The sequence below is a fragment of the Cryptococcus neoformans genome, chromosome 2 (assembly GCF_000149385.1).
Source record: "Cryptococcus neoformans var. neoformans B-3501A chromosome 2, whole genome shotgun sequence".
Lineage (NCBI taxonomy): Eukaryota > Fungi > Basidiomycota > Tremellomycetes > Tremellales > Cryptococcaceae > Cryptococcus > Cryptococcus deneoformans.
Genome location: NC_009178.1, coordinates 1,282,971 through 1,299,979, shown reverse-complemented (window position 1 = coordinate 1,299,979; position 17,009 = coordinate 1,282,971). Strand labels below are relative to the sequence as shown.

General features: G+C 50.8%; 6 protein-coding genes across 6 annotated transcripts in view; 4 read left to right on the top strand and 2 right to left on the bottom strand.

The window, feature by feature from the left end:
• CNBB4610 (hypothetical protein) overlaps window positions 1-1,834 on the bottom strand; it is a gene marked incomplete at both ends in the record, with an annotated part of 1,841 nt that extends 7 nt beyond the window's left edge. Inside the window, 9 exons of the mRNA XM_772138.1 lie at window positions 1-24; window positions 87-153; window positions 212-231; window positions 290-592; window positions 652-1,097; window positions 1,149-1,318; window positions 1,378-1,635; window positions 1,694-1,726; window positions 1,786-1,834. The exon at window positions 1-24 is cut by the window's left edge and continues 7 nt beyond it. Of these exons, the coding sequence (XP_777231.1) occupies window positions 1-24; window positions 87-153; window positions 212-231; window positions 290-592; window positions 652-1,097; window positions 1,149-1,318; window positions 1,378-1,635; window positions 1,694-1,726; window positions 1,786-1,834 (1,370 nt within the window). The remainder of the gene's footprint in view (window positions 25-86; window positions 154-211; window positions 232-289; window positions 593-651; window positions 1,098-1,148; window positions 1,319-1,377; window positions 1,636-1,693; window positions 1,727-1,785) is intronic.
• A 128-nt stretch (window positions 1,835-1,962) lies between these two features.
• On the top strand, window positions 1,963-5,156 carry CNBB4600 (hypothetical protein; the record flags this gene model as incomplete). The annotated part of the gene is made up of 9 exons (XM_772137.1): window positions 1,963-1,989; window positions 2,109-2,155; window positions 2,275-3,633; window positions 3,685-3,790; window positions 3,846-3,927; window positions 3,982-4,111; window positions 4,167-4,520; window positions 4,578-4,656; window positions 4,707-5,156. The coding sequence occupies 9 exons, from the start codon at window positions 1,963-1,965 to the stop codon at window positions 5,154-5,156; spliced, it is 2,634 nt and encodes an 877-aa protein (XP_777230.1).
• A 79-nt stretch (window positions 5,157-5,235) lies between these two features.
• CNBB4590 (hypothetical protein) lies at window positions 5,236-6,190 on the bottom strand (the record flags this gene model as incomplete). Its single annotated transcript, XM_772136.1, has 4 exons — window positions 5,236-5,696; window positions 5,749-5,814; window positions 5,872-6,096; window positions 6,145-6,190. 4 exons carry the CDS (start codon window positions 6,188-6,190, stop codon window positions 5,236-5,238), a joined length of 798 nt encoding a protein of 265 aa, XP_777229.1.
• Window positions 6,191-6,405: 215 nt separating this feature from the next.
• CNBB4580 (hypothetical protein) lies at window positions 6,406-8,061 on the top strand (the record flags this gene model as incomplete). Its single annotated transcript, XM_772135.1, has 8 exons — window positions 6,406-6,669; window positions 6,723-6,854; window positions 6,909-6,992; window positions 7,048-7,127; window positions 7,181-7,321; window positions 7,375-7,560; window positions 7,621-7,792; window positions 7,849-8,061. The coding sequence occupies 8 exons, from the start codon at window positions 6,406-6,408 to the stop codon at window positions 8,059-8,061; spliced, it is 1,272 nt and encodes a 423-aa protein (XP_777228.1).
• A 186-nt stretch (window positions 8,062-8,247) lies between these two features.
• CNBB4570 (hypothetical protein) lies at window positions 8,248-14,609 on the top strand (the record flags this gene model as incomplete). The annotated part of the gene is made up of 10 exons (XM_772134.1): window positions 8,248-8,569; window positions 8,737-8,832; window positions 8,886-8,993; window positions 9,044-10,087; window positions 10,151-10,306; window positions 10,360-12,581; window positions 12,635-12,846; window positions 12,899-14,074; window positions 14,125-14,440; window positions 14,490-14,609. The coding sequence occupies 10 exons, from the start codon at window positions 8,248-8,250 to the stop codon at window positions 14,607-14,609; spliced, it is 5,772 nt and encodes a 1,923-aa protein (XP_777227.1).
• A 433-nt stretch (window positions 14,610-15,042) lies between these two features.
• CNBB4560 (hypothetical protein) lies at window positions 15,043-16,941 on the top strand (the record flags this gene model as incomplete). The annotated part of the gene is made up of 6 exons (XM_772133.1): window positions 15,043-15,105; window positions 15,158-15,189; window positions 15,240-15,617; window positions 15,667-16,462; window positions 16,518-16,627; window positions 16,677-16,941. 6 exons carry the CDS (start codon window positions 15,043-15,045, stop codon window positions 16,939-16,941), a joined length of 1,644 nt encoding a protein of 547 aa, XP_777226.1.
• Between the last annotated feature and the right edge of the window lie 68 nt (window positions 16,942-17,009).

Below are 17,009 nucleotides of genomic sequence, written 5' to 3'. Positions count from 1 at the left end.
CGGTAAATCCTGATGAGACGCTGTCTAGAGAACAGAAACGTTCAGCTTTAATGCCCTTCATTATGCTAAGCATGTAAAACACTCACTTGGTAACAATTCGGGTACGGCATAGAGGACACTCCTGAGTGGTTGCCATGATCAAATCCGAGCAGTCTGTGAAACGCGACGAGTCAGCAAAGATCCAGCCGATCATGCGTGGGCTTAGACCTACGTGGGCACATGCAAAGATGGCTGTATTGGAGATAGATATCAGCAGCTATTGGATGCTAGCGATGGATAGATGACATACCCGCAATCTACGGCAGCCAACGTGGCCTCTTCGTCTTGGCACACAACACAAAGACCGCGTTCAATCTCAGGCATCGGGCCAGTGGGCACTTTCTTTGCGGCTTTGGGCGTTTCATCTGAATCTCCTTCAGTATCTCCTAGTCCAGCTGTATTTCCAGATGCTTCAACATTATCGGAGATGGGATCTTGCGGTGAACTAAGAGGAGGAGACTGTTCGAGTCCCTCTTGCTCGGCGATACGTTGCCTTTCTAGACGCTTTCGTTCATCATCTACAAGTTCTTTGACTCGCGCAATAAGTTCTTTCCTACGAGACTAAGGTTAGATTGGGGGTTCTCCAGGGGGCGAAAGAGGGACTGGCCTTACTTTTCAAGGACCTGCTTGAAATCTACACGCACATGATTCTCATACAAGATTGCCTTGAGTGTACCTATGCTCAGTGATGATAGGTAGGAATCTGGCAAAGCCACGAGTGAGAGAATGGATGGAACAGGTGGTGGAGGGGTAGGCGCTGCAGCAGGACGAGGCGAGGGGCGCGCTTGCGCGGACGTTGGTCCATAATTTGTTTGCGGTCTAGGTTGAGTTTGCGGCTGTGGTCGGGGAGGGGTACGTCGATAGTTGTTGGATGGCGGTGGTGGCGGCGGTCGGTAATGGGCATGAGGCGATGGACGCTGATAAGATGAAGCGTACGTTTGTGGGCCGGAGGATGATGGGCGATTGTTGTTGGTAATTGGCCTAGTCTGAGTATTGTTGGGAGGAGAAGAGGAGGATTGAGTATTTCCTTTGGGGACCGAACGACGTCTATAGTAACTCTTAAAGGCGATGTTCAGTTGGCTCTAGACGAGAATGGGCATTGCACATACCTCCGCTTCAGGGGAGAGGCATCCCGTAGAAGGGCTTCTGGCTTTGAGGACTGTCTGGACAATATCCTCTTTCTCCTTGGCACCGATACAAGGAATGTTGTATGCGGCAAGGTAATCTTTGAGCCGCTTTATGGGCAAGGATCTCAGGATGGTCACGGGCGCCGCAGTCACTTTGATGATAGCTCTAATCAGCCACGTATTCTACCACCATCAGAGCCTTAAAACCCACCTTGAAGCATACCCAAGCATGGCAGACAGACACTCTCGGCTTCGTATCCCGAGCCCGAACTTTCACGCTTATCGTCGAGTCCGAGCCCTGCTTTGAGCTCTGACAACGGTTTGGGATTGAGAGCTGCTTGGCCTGGCCGACGGGGCATAAGTGCCTGACCGTCGGAGAGGCATGATGAACAGTATTCGTAGCCACAATGGCCACAGATGTGCTTGCGTCGCCAGAAAGGGTTAAAGTCTTTACCGCATTGTCTACAGTCTACAAGGTGATTAGTAATTAGTCTTGGCTGCATCATAGCCGCGATATCGATGCCTACTTGACGACTCGGTTACCGGTGGCAGGCCCGACACTATCAAGAGACGTCAGACGATACCCTGCATGATTTCAGAATGACAACGCTGTCCGTACGTATTGGGAGTCCTCTTGGTGGTAGCTGTGCTGGTCGTTGAGATTCCATTAAACGAGCTGGCCAGACCACTGTAACGTGATATGGCGTGGTAGTCGGCTGGGGGATCGGTGGTTATGGGCCGGTGTGGACGGCGCACAGGGAGTGTGGAGAGTTGACTGGATATAGAAGATAAAGAGATGCGATGGAAAGAGGTGGATGTTTTTGTATGTATAAGCCGGCGGGCGACCTCCACCGGGCACCAGACCATGTCGTTGTATGATCCATGACTTTGGCTTCGCACGACTTTGTATGTCAATCTCGGCCGTATCCATACCGCATACAGCCATGGCACTTGGCTCGTCCACACACGGCCCCAGTCTCTACGACAAGGTAAGCACACCTGCACACTGCAACAGCAGACACTGACATCCACAAACAGCCACGCATTAGACACATTACTGGGCATGTATAATCCAACCATCCTCCGCCCAACACTAACACCCATATAGCATCCGCATCCACCAACTCACACTCCCGGAGTCCCTGTCCTATGCTTCCAGGTTTGTACCGGAACAGGTCCCCGAAGGCTTCACTCTGGGGGAATCAAGTAGGACGGTCGCTTCGCCTGAACCTGCGAGCACAAGACCCGAACCTCAGCGGTCACGTCAGAGCTCAGTCGGTCCCAAGACCATCTCCAGAGATCGCAGGTCCTCAGGCAGTAGCTCTTTCCGTGGCAGATCAGACTCCCTTGCGTCCAGCAAAACTATCCAACCTCCATCGCCTAGGGTAGCGTCGGTGCCTCGCGCCCGTGGAACCAGACATCGAGCGCCTACTTTGGCCGGAGAAGCGTTGGGCTTGGGAAAGGATTTGGAAGGTGACCATGACCTGTCCCCTCATCTCCATGGCTCTCTTAGCGAGCAGATAGAGTTGACACGGAAAGAGAAAAGGAGACTTGCAAGGTGTTTTGTGGTGTTTCGGTTACCTCCAACTGCGTCTGATACAAAGTCGTCAGAATGCCGCCCGACCCAAATTAGTGCATCTCCGGATCCTAAAAAAGCTAGCAGCGATGAAAGCCTCCATCAGTCCAAGCTGAGAGAACCAGGGAAATGGCCGATACCTGTATCTGCATCGTCATCCGCCTTATCAAAGTCATCCCCGTCATCTCCCACAAGCGTGACACCCACTGCTTCTCTCCCCGGATCCAGCTCCAAACCTCGGATTCGCACGCCGTCCCTAACTTCTCACAGTCCGTCCAAAAGGCCATCGCCACCGTTGGCTTCTCCTAGATCTTCGGGACTCGCCTCACTCTCCCCGAGAAGCTCCTCTCTGCGGGGTGAATCTACTTCCAGTGCATCACGCTCGTCCACGTCAATCTACCGTCCTACAAAAAAAGGCACTATAGGTTCCGATGTAGCCACTTTGCCCCCTCCAAGACCTGCATTCACACCTATGATTGTTCCATTTTTCATATCACCTATACATTCACCCTCAATATTCCCCCGCTTTTGCGATTTGGACCCGCAGTCCGACTTTGCGCCATGGTTGACATATACTGATTTGGCAAGTACACTAATGGAGATTCAAGTTTGGGTCGAAACTCCTGATATGGACGATGACCAAAACGCAGGACCAAGAAAGTGGAAGCTTTTAGAAGGTGTAGGGGGTGTAGTCCAGTTGGATCGCTTGACTAGGAAAACTGGCCAAGGCTCTCCGAATAGCTTAGAGTTGACTTTTAGTTTCGACCCTCAAGGCGTCTACTGTATCGCATCGAGCGAATCTAGTCAGGAGACCACAAGTGTACTTGCTGAAGATCAGAAATGGAAAGACTCGAAATTGAAGAAAGGAGTTGGTGTGGGGAGCCTTCATCAGTAGGTTGCCATCTTTCTACATTTTTCATTGCCTGACCCCATTTTTTTCAGACTAGTCAACATGCATGCAGTTATTACAGATACTCAAAGGGACATAGCTCAAGTCCAGAGCAACGTGAATAAGCTTCTGGACGAGGATGTGGACCATCGGGCTTTGGTGAATCTGCAACTCCCAACTATTTCATCTTGACAATACTAATTCCGAGGGGTAGAAACGTGAGCTATCAGAACGAGAAAACAGGATAGCTTGGATAAAAAGTAAAGTCGAAGAGGTGCAAAAACGTATCAAAGACAGTGAGTTGTCCCAGTCTTAACGTCGCTGGAACAAGCCTGATGCCGAATTTGCAGCTCGTGCGCGTATCACTATGAAATCGGAAGAATTACAAATGAGGCGGGACGGTCTGGCTAATGCAAATGAAGTGGGCAATGCGCTTCGGATACAAGCTAGTGAGCTTGGAGATAAAATCGACTCTTTGAGGTGAGTGATTTTTCACAGACAATACAATGTGTATAATTGACGGCAAACAAATCAGATCTGAGCGTGATTCGCTTCTTCCCAAAATCCATCGCATCCGAGCATCTCACATCCAAATACTCGACAATTTGTTCCCCATTCAGCCATCAGACCCATCTATCCTTCTGTATACAATTCTTGGAGTTCCCCTTCCAATCCCATCATCCGCCAAAGATCCTGCACCCCCCATTTCTTTACCCGCCCACAAGGTGGATGAACGAACAACAGCGGCGGCTTTGGGATATGCAGCGATGGTGGTACAGATTCTGGGAAATTTGAGGGGTCAAGCTGGAACGTTACCATATCCCATCACTTGCGCAGGGAGCAAGAGTGCAGTAAAGGATGTGGTTAGTGTGATGCAAGGACCGAGATCGTAAGTGTGATTTATGTCTCTTATTCTAAAACTTCATATCTGATTATCCAAATCCAGTTTCCCACTATACGCTAAAGGTGTAGAAAGGTACCGATACGAATACGGCGTTTTCCTGTTGAACAAGAACATCGAAGTGGCGAGTCCGGACACATTTAACTCATGCTCAATACTAACTTGCGCTTTTAGCTCATGCAAGATGCCAACATTCGTCTATTGGATTTGCGTCAAACCCTTCCAAACCTCAAAAATCTTCTCCTGATGCTCTCTTCTCCCGTATATACACCGACACCCAGACACCAAACGTCATTTACTGGTTCAGGTATATCTACATACGGTAGCTTAAGAAAGTCTTCGGGTGCTTGGCTTCATCAGCGAAATAATAGTGTGGGGCTGTCCTCCCCATCCAGCTCTGTTGGTAAAGATAGCCCATTGAGCATCTCGACTCGGGGCGCTACCGGAGTTGTCGCAGCGCCTAGTACCCCAAACAAAAGAGGAAGAAGCGTGAGGAGATCCATGTTGTCTCAAAATCGAATGGAGAGGGAGGTTGATTTGGGTAGTACGGGCAGTGATGAGTCGGAACTGTATGAAAAAGAAGGAGACAGTGAAGCGCCGGCTGGACAGAAAATTATAGTATAACAGTAATGAGTTGTTGCATTTACTTTGACGATTTCTTCTGATCATTTTCCCCCTTCTCCTGTTAGAGGTCATCTTTCTGCTAGATCCTTGATGATCCCGTGAAAGCGTAAGGATCACGCATCTGATCCGGTGATCCGTAGGGGTCGCTCATCGTCTCCCCTTCAGCTTGAAGACCACCATCCATCCTTCGGCCTTGAGACCAGTCAACCCTATTTGGGAAATTTCCGAGTCTAGCTCGAGCCAGTTCCTCCCTTACATTGGAATTCACCTGCTTCCCTTGCTGCTGTGGAGGTCTCCAACGTCCAGGCAACTGATCTGTCGGATTAGGGGTACCAAACGAATTTGATTCGGAAGAAGGAAGAGTGGCTGGAGAATCGCCTGTACTGAAAGAGTCGAATGTGACGTCGGCAGACCCAGGAGTTGCTGGATCTTGGAGCTCTCCGTTGGCCGCGGCTTGGGACCGTGCCTTGGCGCGAATTTGGAGGATGTGGGAAAGGAGGAGAGCTCGAGAGGTAGAGTAGGAGATGAACGACGACGATACTACATGGACGTGAGATGGGGTTTACCATGTCGCTGTGATCAGTACACTTACTAAGGAAAGTGAGGGCAAGGCCATTACGGGTAGGAGGTGTAGGCTTGAATCTCTTCACAAGGTAGGCTACAGGCAATGAGCTTTGCGTTCGAATCTTGTGTTGTCAATTCTTCCGTGACGTACTCAAGACACCACCACCGACTAACCCCGTGAGCATACCTCGATGAGTTGTTTGCCGATTGAGATTACGATAGTCTTCGAGGGTCATGACGGAAGACGCGGGACCCAAGTCTATGGTTTCAGTCTCGCCTGACCTTGGGTTGAAGAGAACGAGTTTAGGCTGGGGTGAGCGAGGCGCATAGGATCGATCATTGGGATCCCTGGGCTGTGTGGTGGAGGCAAAAGAGCCTTATGGTGGTGTGAGTGGTACGCTGGAAAGGGAACCTTGTGGCTTACCATCGTCTATAGGGGTCGCTGAGATGTCTGCTTCTGCGAGCGGCATGGCGGATATATGAGTATAGGGAGATGTAAAATAATTATGCTCTGCAACGAACGAGAGATACCGGACATTGCTCAATAGAAGAGCCACAGCATCGACGTCATCATATCATTTCGGACATCATCCCAACTCCGCCAACCAAACCTCCACACTCTACAAGTATTAATAGCGCTCCTTAGGATACCACATCTCATCGCTCGCACCCATAGCCAGACATTATGCCGGCCCACACTCCCATCCCAGACATCCCCGGAGAACTGCTCACTGATCCCACACTCCAGTACTTTCTCGCAGAGCGCGTTTCCAACCTCTGTGGAATAGGAGGCGGCAAATTCCCAGGCTCACAGCCAGTCAGCTTTTCGTCCTCCTCGTTAGAACTCCTGGAAAATGAAGATTTCTGGGTATGCGAGAAGAGTGACGGTGTTAGGGTTTTGATTTTCATTGTCGTCAACCAATCGACTGAGCAGCAAGAAGTTTGGTTGGTGAGTTACTCTGTTACTGACATCGTTGTGGCGTGCCGACTAAAGGGTTACAGATCGATCGGAAACAAAGGTTCTTCAAAGTCCAAGGATTATATTTTGCTCACTGGGAGAACCGTTCGGCCTTTCTTGGCGAAACTTTATTGGATGGCGAGCTTGTCATCGATATTGACCCCATTTCCGGTGCAGTGCGTCTTGATACTTTGCAAAACATGGCTTTGCATTCTAACGTCCATTCACAGCAAACCCTAATGTATTACGCTTTTGATTGCATGGTATTACACGGTGAAAATATCATGGAGAAGCCACTTCTAAAGAGATATGCTGTAAGTAGTTTGAGTTCTTTGGGCAAAATGACTTCGCATTAATACCGTATTGCAGAGGCTTCGAGATTGGGTTGTCAGACCATTTGAAAAGGCGCTGTCTGCGAATCCCGATATGAGGCGGACAATCCCTTTCATGTGGGTAACTTCTTCCCCTACCGGGCCAAGGCCTAACGTTATTTGTTTGCAAGGGTGGTCGCCAAAAGAGAAGAGTTGTCTTATCACCTCCGCTTCGTTATGGAGGAGCACATACCCAAGCTGAAGCATGGTCATGATGGTTTGATCTTTACATGTGTCCACACCCCGTACGTTGCGGGGACTGACGAAAACATGTGAGCCTTTTCCAGCTTAAACAGAAAATGGCACTGAAGCCGCTTGATATCAGTCTTAAATGGAAACCACCTTCGGAGAACTCGATCGATTTCAAGGTCGAACTGCGTTTCCCTCCTCTACCAGATTCCGACGAGCCGGACTACAGCGCCAAGCCCGAATTCCTTCTTAACACCTGGCTGGGAGGCGACAGATATGAGTTTTTCGACTTTATGGCCATGACTGATGAGGAATGGCAAAGGTAGATCAGATCGTACTTCTTCAAAGTCTGTGGGGAAAAACTGACGAGCATGTAATAAAGATTTAAGGAATCCGAAGAGCAATTGGATGAGCGGATAGTAGAGGTCTGCTGGGACAGTCAGATACAAGCGTGGAAAATGCTGCGAATGCGGGACGACAAGCCGCACGGGAACCACAAATCCATCGTGGACAAGATCCTCGTCAGCATCAATGACGGTGTAGAAATTGAAGAAGTGAGCTGTCCCGATATCACTTGACAAAGATCTTGCTGATGATATGTCCGCATTAGCTGTATGCCCGCGCGGACACCATTAAAGCTGCCTGGAAGGAGCGAGGAAAGCAGCGTAGTCAGCAGCAACCTCCGCAAACTCAAAGACCTCCGCCACCAGCTTATGGACAAGACCTGCATACGCCTGGCCATGGATATGCTCATACTGGCTATAACCCAGACTACAGCCATCCTCCACCTCAACAAGGTGTCATGTCTGGTTTGAGGCGTTAGCCGCAGAAATGCAGTCAGAACCCTCATCGCATCGTCTGCTGGCTCTTGGGTCACACCATAAAATGAATTGTTGTAACAAACGCCGTCCCGTCTCTTCTCGCTTGTCTTGAAATGTTACGATGCATAGATTCCTGCATGAAGCATCGACTCTACAAATCACATAGACGATGGATGCCACAAATGATAATGCCGGATAACGCCGTTGTGATGTCTGCAGTTCAGTCCAGTTCAGGCGCGTCTTCGAGCCATTATTCGAGCGGCGTTACGCAAACCACAGCTACTTTCTTCCTACTCTTCAATCCCTTCCTTCCTTACCTGCTCCCTGATATCTCGCCCGCAGAGGAGGAAGCGGCAACTAGGAAGTCTTGGTATTCACAGCAACACTTAGCTACCATGTTCGGCAGCACTTCGGCATGGGGTCAAAATAACCAAAACCAACAACAGCAGCAAGGCGGAGGGCTCTTTGGCGGTGGAGGAGGAGGAACTTTCGGCCAGCAGAATACTGGGGGTGCGTATGAGCGGGAGCCTCATGGTTGCTTGGTTGCCAAGAGCTGTGCTCAAGTCCTGATAGTGGACGAAACATTGGCCGAGTGTTGTCCTTACAGCCGGTCAATGATGGAGTTCTCCATCAGGACTCGAGGGGTTTTACAGCAGCTTACTGACATAGTATCGTAGGGTTCGGCCAAAGTGGCACCGCTACCGGATTCGGACAGCCTACACAAAATACCGGCGGCGTTTTTGGCGGCGGAGCTACGACCAACACTGGATTTGGTGAGCTTGGAAGTTTAAGCGATTTCAGTGGCTAGACACTCATCAGTGAGCAGGTGGATTTGGAGCCAGTAACCAACAACAGCAACCACAACAATCCAATGCGTTTGGAGCTGCGAGGCCGGCGTTTGGTGCCTCAGGATCAACCTTTGGTCAAAACACCAGTGAGTCAACAATGCAAATGTGATACCTCAAATCCTGAACTTTTTTATAGCTGGAGGTGGTCTGTTTGGAAGCTCAAACACAGCCAACACTGGATTCGGGTCCAATACTTCCAACACATCTGGCGGGGGTCTTTTTGGTGCTAAACCTGCGACTTCTACGTTTGGATCGGGTGCAACTTCAAACCTCTTTGGCGCTAAGCCTTCCACTGGCTTTGGTGCTTCCTCCAACACTCAGGAAGTCCTCAAGGGTCCTGCTGAACTCCAAACCTACCGAACCGATGTCCCCCCTCCTCCACCTCCCTCGACCGGTACTGCCAATCCAATTTATTACCCTACTTGGCAAGCAGATCCTTCCACCAATACGGCTCTCGGTAAGGAGGGGCCGCCCCATCTTTTCCACTCTATCACTGCTATGCTTCCTTATCGAGGCTGCAGTTGGGAAGAATTGAGAGCGTTGGATTACCAGCAAGGAAGAAAGGAGGCCACACCCCAGCAGCAGAATGCCTTTGGAGCCTCGTCCGCCGGAGGCTTCGGTCAGCCTGCAAGCACTGGATTCGGTCAGCAACCCGCTACTACTGGATTTGGCGCCAAACCAGCTGGCGCTGGTCTCTTTGGGTCATCCTCCCCTGCTACTGGCTTTGGTTCGACGACGTCAAATACCAGCACTGGGTTCGGCGCTTCCAACACTAACACGGGTGGCGGGTTGTTCGGCCAATCCCAGCCTCAACAAGGTTCTTCATTGTTTGGTCAGACCAATACCAACACTGGTGGCGGGCTTTTCGGCCAGACGCAGCCTCAGCAAAGCACTGGTGGCGGTCTCTTTGGCAGCAGCAACACCAGCACTACCAACCCTTTCGGTGGTGCTCAAACCACACAACAGCCTCAGGCCACAAGCACCTTTGGAGGGTTCGGCCAAAGTAAGCCTGCTTTCGGAAGTACAGGTACTACAGGTTTTGGGACAGGCAGTACCGGAACGAGCACATTTGGTCAAACAGGGACCGGCACAACTGGTTTCGGCGGCTTCGGTCAAACGCAACCGCAACAACAACAACAGCAACAGCAACAACCTACGACGGGCGGCGGATTATTCGGTGGTGGCGGATTTGGCAAGTAGTCGTAAAGATTTTCGCAGGACAGTAACTGACCTGATGACTTAGGTGCCACTAATACTCAGCAGCAAGCTCCCGGTACAGGACTTTTCGGCCAGACTGCTCAACAGCAACAGCCTGCTGCGACTGGGTTTGGGGCCGCGAAGCCCGGTGGATTGTTTGGAAGCACGACTACCCCTGCTTCCACGAATACAGGATTTGGCGGTACGTTGCTTACCTTGATTTCACTGAATTACGTCTCATTTATCCTATTTCAGGTTTTGGGCAGACCAGCAATACCAGTCAACCCGCCGGCACCGGTTTGTTTGGAAGCACTAATACAAACACCAACACCACTGGAGGTGGATTATTCGGCCAAACCCAGCCCCAACAAACGACCCAACAACCAGCAACCGGTGGGGGTCTGTTTGGAAGCACGAATGCTGCCCCTGCAACTGGCGGTGGTTTGTTTGGTGCGAAGCCTGCTACGACTACAGCTCCTAGTACAGGCCTTTTCGGCCAAACGCAACCAACTCAACAACCTGCCCAGACGGGAGGTGGATTATTTGGCAACACCGCTTCAACGACTGGCGGCGGTCTCTTTGGCAGTACCACAAACAACTCCCTTGGTCAATTAGGCCAACAAAACCAACAGAGCGGTGGCGGATTATTTGGCGCGAAGCCAGCCACAGGCGGTGGTCTGTTTGGTGGAGCGAGCGCGACCGGTACTGGTACTGGTCTCTTTGGTCAACAACCCCAGCAGCAGCAACAGCAACAGCCGCAAACTGGTACCACAGGTGGACTGTTCGGCAACCTCGGTCAATCACAGCCCGCCTCAACGGGCTTGTTCGGCAGCACGACGACTCAGCCGGCTCAGCAAAGCACCTTTGGCGGTGGTGGTCTTTTTAGCGGACTGGGACAGTCTGCTATGCAGCAACCCCAACAGCAACAGCAACAACTGCAACCTAGTCTCACGGCGTCCATCGACCAAAACCCATACGGAAACAACCCCCTCTTTGCGTACAGTGGTCAAAAGCTTGAAATTGGCTCGCAGTCCAAGAAGCCGGCGCTCCCCCCTCTTACTGCATCATCTTACCGTCTCACCCCCTCGACCAACAAGTCTAAGATCAACAAACTTCGTGGCTTCGCGTCTCCCCTCAATGTGTCTCAGAGCCCTGGCCGATCCGGTAGCCCTCTTTCTGTCAGCTCCCCTGGTCGTTCGAGCATGTTCAACTCTCCCGCTGCTCCCGACAGGTATAAGGGTCTGAGTGACACCGCCCTGACCCCCAATGCCTTTGTGCCGCGTCCAAACATTAAGAAACTCTCGGTGACACCGAATATTGGCAGCTCCATTGGCGGTAATGACCAGCTGGAGTCTGTCCTTGGCAAATCAGCTCTCAAGGCCTCCACGAGCTCCCTCAAGGGTAGTACTTCTACCCTTCAGACACCTGGTACTCCTCTTGTATTCCATCCTCCTGTAAATGGTACACCTTCCCGTCCTGAGATCGCCGAATCTTCAGTCACCCGATCAACCTCAGCCATCGCATCACCCCGAGTTGCTGGGTCTGAGCGTGCGCCCAAGAAAGGCGATTATTGGTGTAGACCAAAGTTGGAAAAGCTCGAACAAATGAGCAAAGAAGATCTCTCCCAGCTGAGTGGTTTCACTGCAGGTCGACGTGGTTTCGGTGAAGTTTCATTCCTTGAACCTGTTGATTTGACACTTGCCCCCTTGGAAGATATTCTTGGCTCTATAATAGTCGTTGACCAATCTGAGCTCTCTGTCTACCCCGACGACTATTCTCAAAAACCTGAAAGAGGCCAAGGCCTGAATGTGCCAGCTAGAATCATGCTCGAGAATGTATTCACCACGGACAAAGCGACCAAAGACTGGGTGCGAGACCCTGAAGATCCAAGATTCCAGAAGTTTGTTAGGCGTGTTAAGGCTATTCCTGACACCGAATTCATCAGTTATACTGATGATGGGACCTGGACCTTCCGTGTGGAGCACTTTACGACCTATGGTATCGCCGATAGTGACGAGGATGAAAGTATTGAAAATGGGGACCTGGGAAGGCGGAGGGAAGGTGTTGCCAGGAAATTTTCCAGATCTCCATCGGAGACGTCAGCAGAGGACGACGATGATATGTTTCTTCCTACCAAGAGTATCCGGGATGTTGAAGCTGAGCATGACTCTGGGTTTGAAGAGGACCAGCTTTCAGAAAAGTCTTATATGGAAGATGGGCTGACAGAGGCGGATGAGAGCGGTGAGATGGATTTTCCTGAAGCTAGTTGGGACCTTCCCATCAAATCGCAACTGGGAGCGGAGGGAATGAAGAATTTGCGAGGCATGCAAGACTCCTTTTTCGGGTCTTCTGCGTCTATGACAAGACCTGGGAAAGAGTTAGCAATGTCAAAGAAGAGGGAAGCCGAGAAGGGATATGAGTCGTTTTTTCGTGAAGCCGAAGGGGAAAATGTGAAGCTTGATGAGCGGGCTATCAAGGTATGTTGTCTTCGTTGGGGCCTAAATTTTGCTCTGTATTAACTGTACCATAGCGGACCTCTTTCGGCGAGACCCAAATAAGCCTGCCCAAACTTCGTCAACCAAGGAAGTATGCGAGAGTAACTGAGGAAGAGAGTGTGGCCAAGGGAGCAGAGGGGCTAAGAGTGGACGCAGGATTGGCGTCAGGGAGATCATTCAGATGTTCTTGGGGTCCAAACGGAGAGCTGGTACACATTGGAAAGATTTGTTCGCCGACTGAGTCAGTGTGAGTGTAAATTACGTTTGAACTGGCGAGATTCATCCGTTGACGTAAATAGTCGAGCGGACACCGATGCCGTTGTCTATATCGAGAAGGTGGAGGTACTATCGGAAGAAACCGAGGTGGAAACATCCAAGTCTCAAAGACTACTCTCCCTCCACCTGGAGACCAGCTTAATTGAACAGGTGCAGGGTGTGCCAACAGCTACCATCAACCCAGGCATACGGTTCCACGACTTTGCTTCTCGATTTGACCCAGGTGATCGCTCTCACGAAGCCAACGTTTTCCGTCTTGGTGTTGCCCTTTTCGATGAGATTGATGTTCAACTTCCTGAAGGGTCATCGGAAGAGCTTATCGAACGCATTTCGTCAATCCGCCGAAAGCTGGCTTTGTCCAGGTGGTTGGAAGATGCTGTTGCTCCTTTGGTTGATTCCGATCTAATAACTCGAAGCGAGGACCAGCCAGGCAAGATTTTCTCTCTTCTGAGCGGCCATCAAGTCGAGCATGCTGTCGAGTCTGCTTTGGAGGCCGGCAATATGAGGTTAGCAACGTTATTGTCCCAAGCGGGTGGAGAAGAAAGTTTTAAAGACGAACTCTTGAAGCAGTTGGAAGACTGGCAGGCGTACAAGGTGAACCCTCTAATCGCTGTTGGTTACCGGAAACTCTACGCTCTTTTGGCCGGTATCACCGATATTTCAGCCGGCGATCCGTCTCGAGGGTCTGATGGGTGTCCTGACGTTTTGATTGCTGAAGGTCTTGACTGGAAGCGTGCATTCGGTCTTCATCTTTGGTACGGTATACCTTTTGAAAATACCATCCGAGATGTCGTCGACTCTTATACCTTTTCTCTCTCATCTTCTCATCCACCTGCTAAACCTCTTCCGCCATACCTTGAGAAATCATCCGACAACATTCGTTCCTGGAATCTTCCCACTGAACCTACAGATGTTCTGTACAATCTTCTTCAACTTTATTCCGACGACGCCATCTCTCTTGACCAGGTACTTCGATCGCGAGACACATCTCCTAGCCCATTTGACGTGCGGTTAGCATGGCATCTTTACGTGTTGCTTTCCAGAGTGTTGAGAAGAAGAGACTTTGAAGATAGGGATGAGAGTAGTGGATACAGTGCGAACGCTGACCGATTGACGGCGGCTTATGCTGCGCAATTGGAAGAGATTGGCGAATGGAAGTGGGCTGCCTTTGTATTGTTGCACCTCGAGACAGTCGATGGGTGAGTCTGCATGTGTTTTAGGTAATAGAGGAGCTGATCTGTTTCATTAGGCGTTTCAAGGCTCTTCATGCCCTTCTTTACCGACATCCGGCCATTACTAAAGAAGATCAAGCTTTTTTGACGGAAACTCTCTGCATTCCTGAAGAATGGATACACGAATCTCGAGCAGCTTCCCTCTGTTCGACTGGTGATGCCTGGGGCGAGTATCATGCTCTTCTTCAAGCCAAGATCTACGATCGGGCGCACAAGATACTTGTGGAGAAGTTGGCCCCAGAGGCGGTCTTGAGGGATGACAAGGCTCTTTTGAGAAGGTTGTGCTTAAAGCTGGAAGACAAGGGTGTTTCCGGTTGGGAGTATGGCGGAAAGGTAAGTGATCGACGTAAAGAGGGTGGATATCTGCTTACTCTGTTTCTAGTTGTTCTTGGAATGGGCCGACAATTCGGAAGATACCGTTCGGCTCGCTCGCGTTAGCGGGCAACCAGTACCCCCGACGTCCCACTTTCTATCTGTTTTCAATTCCATATCACTCGCTTAAATCTCATCGTACGGCTTTCAAACCTGTATCATTGAACTGAGCTCAGGTCCGTGCCAAAAATACCGAATATGCATTCTATACACCTCTGGGTCACTTAGTTGAAATTGGCTGAAGGCGTGTCTTTAGGCGCCCACAAATAGGCTTTAGGCATGCACTTCTTACCACTTTTTCACGCGTTTCTGTACTATTCGCGAAATACCCCTTTTATGTCTCTTTTAATTCCATATTACTCGGTCAAAACTCATCCTGCAGCCCGGACACTTATACCACTGAGTTGCTTCCAGGTCCGCCCTTTTAATGGTTAGGGTTTTAATAGGATGTGGATGTTACGTAATAGCATGAAATGACTCGCGACCAGCAGTTATTTGGGTGGGTTGTTGAAAAAAAGGTGTATCATCTTTCCGAGGTATATATATCCACAAAAACTGCAGACATGGACCAGGAAATGAGATACTTCTCCACAAGAGGTGGCAAGGAGACCCTCTCCTTCGAGGACGTGAGTGCAATCCGGCTCTCCGCCACACACACCCCAGCTCACGCCCGTCCAGGCCGTCTTGACCGGTCTCGCTCCCAACGGAGGGTCAGTATACGTCTCGCCCGTCGCTTCTCCCACTGGCTGACTTCACACAGTCTCTACATCCCCACCCATATCCCTGCCCTTCCCAAGGATTGGAAGACCAAATGGGCCGGTCTGTCTTTCCCAGAGCTCTCCCACGAAATCCTCTCTCTTTTCGTCCCCACCTCTGTCATTCCCTCCGACGACCTCCAGTCCATCATCAACACTGCCTACAGCTCCTTCCGATCGCCCGCCACTACGCCCATCAGACAGACTGGTGACAAGGAGTACGTTCTCGAGCTCTGGCATGGCCCCACATGGGCTTTCAAGGACGTGGCCCTTCAGTTCTTGGGAGAGTTGTTTAGGTACTTTTTGGAGAGGAGGAACAAGGGCAAGACTGAGGATATGGAGGAATTGACCGTTGTTGGTGCCACTAGTGGCGACACTGGAAGGTGAGGTCAAGGAGAGAAATGGGAGACTGAGAGCTAACAACTTTGGTAGTGCTGCCATCTACGGTCTCCGATCCAAGCCCTCCATCACCATCTTCATCCTCTACCCCGATGGCCGAGTGTCCCCTATCCAGGAGGCTCAGATGGCCACTGTCCTCGACGCCAACGTTTACTGCGTCGCCGTTGAGGACTCTGACTTTGACACTTGCCAAAGCATCGTGAAGACGCTCTTCTCGGACGCCCAGTTCAACGCTACTCACCGTCTTGGTGCTATCAACTCGATTAACTGGGCCCGTATCCTTGCTCAGATCGTCTACTACTTCTCCGCCTACTTCCAGCTTCCCGAAGAGGCCAGGAAGGACGGTGCCAAGCTTCAATTCGTGGTGCCCACTGGTAACTTTGGTGACATCCTTGCTGGGTGGTACGCCAAGAAGCTTGGTCTCCCCATGCAGCAACTCGTCGTCGCTACCAATGAGAACGACATTCTCGAGCGATTTTTCAGGACCGGCAGGTACGAGGCTGATGACCCTGTGCAACAAGACCAGACTGCCGAGACTGCTGCTGTCAACGGCTCTAGCGACGGACAGCAGGCTGTCAGCGCCGTCAAGGCGACTCACTCTCCCGCTATGGACATCCTCCTCTCTTCCAACTTTGAGAGGCTGTTGTACTACCTTGCGCTTGAGACCAACGGCACCGAGGGCTCCGATGAGGAGAAGAGGCTCAAGGCCCAGGAGAAGTTGAACGGCTGGATGAGCGCTTTGAAGAAGGATGGCAAGGTCGACCTGGGAGAGGATGTCAGGCAGGCTGCTGGCAAGGACTTTTGGGCCGAGAGAGTATCTGACGGTCAGGTGGGTTTTTGTCTGTTGTGAATAACAACTCAAGGGTGCTTATTTGCATGTATAGACGCTCGAGGAGATCCAAAAGTATTACAGGCGTGAGAAGTACGGTCCTTATGTCGTTGACCCCCACACTGCCGTCGGTCTTACCGCTCAGGAGCGCTCTGCCAAGAAGGCGTAAGTGATTTTGTCTGGTATCAACTGTGCAGTCAATGACATGATGTAGCTCCTCCGATACCACCTGGATCACTCTGTCTACTGCGCACCCTGCCAAGTTCTCCGGTGCTGTTGAGCTCGCTCTCTCAGCCTCCGAGTTCCCCGACTTTGACTTCCGACGGGATGTGCTCCCGGACGAGCTCAAGAAGCTGGAGGGTCTTGAGAAGCGAGTGCACAGGGTCAAGGGCGAGGAGGGTGTGCGTGCGTTGATTGAAAAAGTGAAGAGTGCGAGCCATGAAAAAGTAGATGCCGAAGAGGGACGAGGGTCTCTTTAAGCATAGTGAAATGATGTATTTGTTATTTACGTAATGACGTTGTTATAGTTGCCAGTGTTACGTATCGC